Consider the following 4689-nt stretch of genomic DNA (forward strand, 5'->3'; position numbering starts at 1 on the left):
AAAACCGCTGTGAGGAGGAGACCCCCGGAATGGAGTGGGGATGGAGGCAGCGGGGCGGCCTGGGGGGACCCCCTTACCTCCAACTCGCAGGAGCTCCGCTCATTATTGTGTGGAGAACGGTCCCCAGAGCCCCGTGATGAAATAAAGCTTCGCAGCTTCTCGATCTCATCCGAGAGGCGGGTCTGCAGCTCCTGCAGGCCAAACCAAAAGATGTCAGAGTAGCCAGAGCACAGGCCTCTCTGCTGTCCTGACCCCTCCATCTTCATGCCAGTCCTACTCCAGCTCAGAGATCTCCCTGTAAGCCCCTGACCATAGGTGACGGTGGCACCTACAACCACCAGAATACACTCACCATAGTTTACACCATAGATAAGACAAGCCCATCTACAACCTCTGACTCTTAATTTCTTTTTTTCATTTTCAATGATAAAATATTAAAAGGGAAAAAATATGAACAAACAGGGGAGTTTTAACCGAGGGGCTGTGCTGTGCGAGAGAGGAAAGCACTCTGCGGTCTCTGCTGGCAGTGAAAGCCCTTCTCTTGCCTGGTTTTTCCGGAGGAGCTCCTTCCCCTCTTGCTGACAGCGCTGCAGTGTCTGCTCCCGCTCCTCTGCCTTCTGGGTGAGCTCCTCGATTTCCAGGCACTTTTGGGAATATTGCTCAGAAAGCACCTGCAGCTCCCGCTTCAGGGAATCCACGTCCAACCTGCAAAGAGATGCCGGCTCATTACTGCCCCCTGACCCTCGCTGGTCCCTGGCCACCAAAATCGCCTTCCCCCCTGCCACAGGCAGCCTTTGCCCACGTCTGTTACTGGCACAAAATAATGCTTCCTGTGGACCAAGGCTTCAGTTCCCACTGTCCCGCACATGAGCGTGGTGCTTCTAGGAGCTTCAAGCCATACAGGAGAAATGGAGGAGCTTTCCATGAAGAGAAGAGAGGCAAGAAGCTATAGGGAAAACAGAGCTGCTCTAGGGAAAATAGCCAAGCAGGGGCTAAACCTCCCTGCCCTACAGCACCATCAGTCCCGGCAGTCACCTCTGGTCACCCACCACTCCCAGGGTGCTGGGAAGGTGGCAGGAGGGACAGCTGGGGGCTACAGCCACACACAGATGGTGTGTTGTGACACTGGCACGGGGTGATAGCATTGGGTAAAGGGATCAGGAGAGGTGGTTTCTTACTGGTGCTGCTTTTGGAGCGCATCTGAGATTGAGCTGCATTGCTGGAAGCTTCGTGTCCTGCCCAGTTCCTTATTCATCTCCTCCCGGTGGGCTTTCTTCAGTGCCTCAATGGCTGCAGAGGGGGACAATGGGATATGGATCAGGCTGTGCCAGCTCTGACACATCTGGGGAAATCACACCAGGGAACTGGCTGAGCTCTTGTTGCTTCAGGCTCCCAGACCTATGTTTGCAGATTCCCCTCCTTCCCTTCTGCCCTTAGGGCATCCCCCCGCTTCTCCATGCCCCAGGATCATCCTGGTGTGCCAAATGCTGCCAAGGAGACTAAGACAGGGCAGCATGGGAGCTCCCTGTCACCTCCGACAGCCCTGCTCATCCAGAGAGGAAAGAAACCATTTCCTACAGCACCTTGTTCCCGCAGCCCAAACAGCCCCTGCAGTACAGGTCCAAGGAGCATCAGCCTCACACCAGATGACTGTTTTCTGGCAAGAGACACTTAGCAGAGGCGTGAGAGGTCCACCTGAATGGGGCAGGGCATGGCTTGGCATTAGGTCCTACCTGCTGCCGTTGCTGCCGCCTCCTCTGCCAGGAGCCGCTCCTTCTCCTGCCGTAGCCGCTCCAGCTCTCGCTGGTGGTGCCTCTGGAGTTCCTCCATCACTTGCTGGTGGGATGACTCCATCTCAGCCAGGCTTCGCTCGCAGGCCTCCTGCCATGCAGGGGAAAGAAGGGGTGAGGGTGGAAAATGGGACAGAGGAACTAGGAGGGCAGGAGGAAGGGCTTGGGCCTGAACAGGTATATAATTGGGCTGATGTTTGCCATTGCGAACCTCATCTGAGTCCAGGGCCATTCTGAGAAAAGTGAGACCAGTCTCCAGAAGGGTCTTTTCCTTCTGAAAGTGAGGTGGCACTTCTATTGCTGAACACAACCGTTTGACATGGCCACACATCTTGCAACCCCATAGTGCTTTGCTGAGGAAGAAACATTCCTCTTAAAACTGAAGCAGCAGGACAGGAACGTCCCTCTTCTGCCAAGAGCTGGGAATAATGCACCCAACTCCCCAGTCCAGGCCCTCCACTAGACTGCGCTGCCTGGCTGGAGGAGTTTAGTAGTGGGAGCAGCATCCGGATATCTGCCTTTTAAATGCAGCAGCATCCCCCAGAATCAATGAAAACTGAGCCTCTTCTCCTGAAAAGTGACACCATGCACTGCCCTGCAGCCCAATGGGGACTGCCAAAGAGCCCTCTCCACAGACTGACGGTTAGGGATCCTCCTCACACAGCTCGCCCTCCTTTCTGACAGCTCAGAGAGAGACCAAGGGGATGGTTCTTTCAACACCGAGTCCTGTGGTTAACTGAGGTTACACAGCAAAGCAAAGCATTTCCCTCACTCTCCCTCCAGATGCTGGCAGCACTGCCCCAAGCCCCTCAGGAAGGATTTATTCACCACCAAACCATGGCAGAGTATTATTTTAAAAAGCCAGGGCCTCTAAGACATCAGTGGAGAGCCAAGTAACCATCACGTCCCCCAGTAGCCCCTTGCCATCCCACTCCTTCCCCCAGTACTAAGGCAAAAGCTGCTGTAAAGGGCACTGCAACACCCTGTGGGAGTGCTGGCTAGTCACTCTTCCCTGCTGCAGAAAGCTCAGAAGGTTCACAGATCAACCAAAGGACAGGAAAAAGACAGGGATCAATCTGGTGATCTGTCCAGACTGGCTGCAAACCCTGGCAGACTAAGAGAAGAATGAGCCCTGTGGGGAAAGGCCAAGTTTGGCCTCAGATATGAAATACTGGCCTTTTGAGCCAAGTTATTATGAAGATAAAATGCCATTCCTGCCTACTCCTTTTGCTTTTTTTGCGATAAAGAGGCCTGTGAGCTTTAAATATTAAATGAAGAGTGACTGGTAAGCATCTGGGCTGAGCACCACGGGGTTTGTGGGTTTCTTTATCTGGGCTAGGTACAGCCAACCGGCCGCAACAGGGTTTACGAGCCCCAATTTCCTTCCCCCCACCCCTCGAGTATCTTTCAACATTCAGGGCACATCCTGAAATCCCCACAGGTGGTGGAACAGCAGCCTCCCCCCAGGAAACCCCTGCAGGATGTGACCCTGCTTGCTTTGGATGAGTCCATGGGGGGGTGAAATAAATAAACAAAGAGAAGTGAGAGGCTGAAGCGTGGGCAAACTGTGCTTTGCAGGCTTTCCCACGTGCCGTCCCAGCAAATGAACAGGCTGTGCTGTCTAAGTGACCTTCAGGGCTCAGGCAGCTCTGGCAAGGACAAGAGCTCCCCAGAGCATGACAGTCTGCTTTTAACAAGGGTTTTGGGAGCCCCTATTAGCAAGAACCACATGTGGTGAGCTGCAAACCACCGAGCAATGCATGCACAGCTTGGCAGAAAGCTGCTGACCCACTCCCGAGATGGGGGACAGCTCAGCTTCCCAGCCCAGCCCAGGCCAGCATCACGCCTATGCACAAAGCAGGGCACAGATCCTGCACCTCTCCCCTAACTCTCCTTCTCCTCCCTGTTTATACTCTGGCCCCTTTAAAGCCAGGCAACACATAGCAGCCTTTATGTAATTAACATTGATTACAAGTGGGCCCAGTTAGGGTCACCATGGCAACACAATGATTAGTGATCCTGGTCGGCAATAAACTGAGTCCCAGCACTTCCCAGTTTGGGACTGGAGTGACCCCAGGGTCCTGTGTGCAGTACCGTACTCACCCGTGAGATGTACCCCCGGGGCACATGGCCATCTCCCTGGGATTTCGCCAGGCTCTCATTTTGGGCCCGGCAGGATTCCAGCTGTGCTCGCAGTGAGTGGACCTATGCCAGGAAGGGGAGAGAGAGACGCTCAGCCAGGGGTGGAAAAGTGTCACGGCCTGACCAATATGTTGCATCTGAACCCTGGGCTTAGGGATGGGGAAGGCCACGCGTGGCCAATGGAGACATCTGCTTCCCACAGGAATGGCAGCTTGCAAACTGGCAAAGTCAGCCCCAGCCTGATAAACACTAGCAAGGAGGGGAGGAGACATCCCAGCTTCCAGAAGTGGCTCCGTGCTGGAGGAAACCACTGCTGCATATGTAGCTGGGACGACAGACAAATGCATGACTCCTTTCAAAGGCTGGCAGGTGAAGCACTTGCAGGCTTGGGAACAGCCAGAGAAGAGAGGGCGTGGATACGCCCCCAGGAAATACAGACCGTATGCAAGCAGTGCCATCGACTAACTTATCCTGGACCAAAATGTGGCCTAGGGAACCTCTCCATGAGTCTGAGAGCAGGTGTCTGGCCTTCACAATACCTGGTTGCAAAAGTTCCTATGCTCTTGAGGGGTGGCAAATGGAGCCAAAAAGAATGAACATTTCCCTGCATCTTTGCCTTGCTCTTCTGCAGAGCCTCCTGCTTCCAGGAATTTTACTAGGAGACCACCAGAACCACAGTTTCAGAGAGGAGGGATACTCTTACCTCCTTTTTCAGCGCCTCGTTGGTATCTCCATGGCCCCCCTTGCTCTGGTTCAG

The 4689-nt window shown here is 54.1% G+C and overlaps 1 protein-coding gene across 1 annotated transcript in view; it reads right to left on the bottom strand.

Annotated features, from left to right (window-relative positions):
• TRIOBP (TRIO and F-actin binding protein) overlaps window positions 1-4689 on the bottom strand; it is a gene marked incomplete at its 5' end in the record, with an annotated part of 9281 nt that overhangs the window by 1482 nt on the left and 3110 nt on the right. The window contains 6 exons of the mRNA XM_010138192.1: window positions 78-191; window positions 546-705; window positions 1179-1290; window positions 1734-1881; window positions 3894-3995; window positions 4636-4689. The exon at window positions 4636-4689 is cut by the window's right edge and continues 7 nt beyond it. Of these exons, the coding sequence (XP_010136494.1) occupies window positions 78-191; window positions 546-705; window positions 1179-1290; window positions 1734-1881; window positions 3894-3995; window positions 4636-4689 (690 nt within the window). The remainder of the gene's footprint in view (window positions 1-77; window positions 192-545; window positions 706-1178; window positions 1291-1733; window positions 1882-3893; window positions 3996-4635) is intronic.

This window comes from Buceros rhinoceros, unplaced genomic scaffold, assembly GCF_000710305.1.
Source record: "Buceros rhinoceros silvestris isolate BGI_N320 unplaced genomic scaffold, ASM71030v1 scaffold28816, whole genome shotgun sequence".
Lineage (NCBI taxonomy): Eukaryota > Metazoa > Chordata > Aves > Bucerotiformes > Bucerotidae > Buceros > Buceros rhinoceros.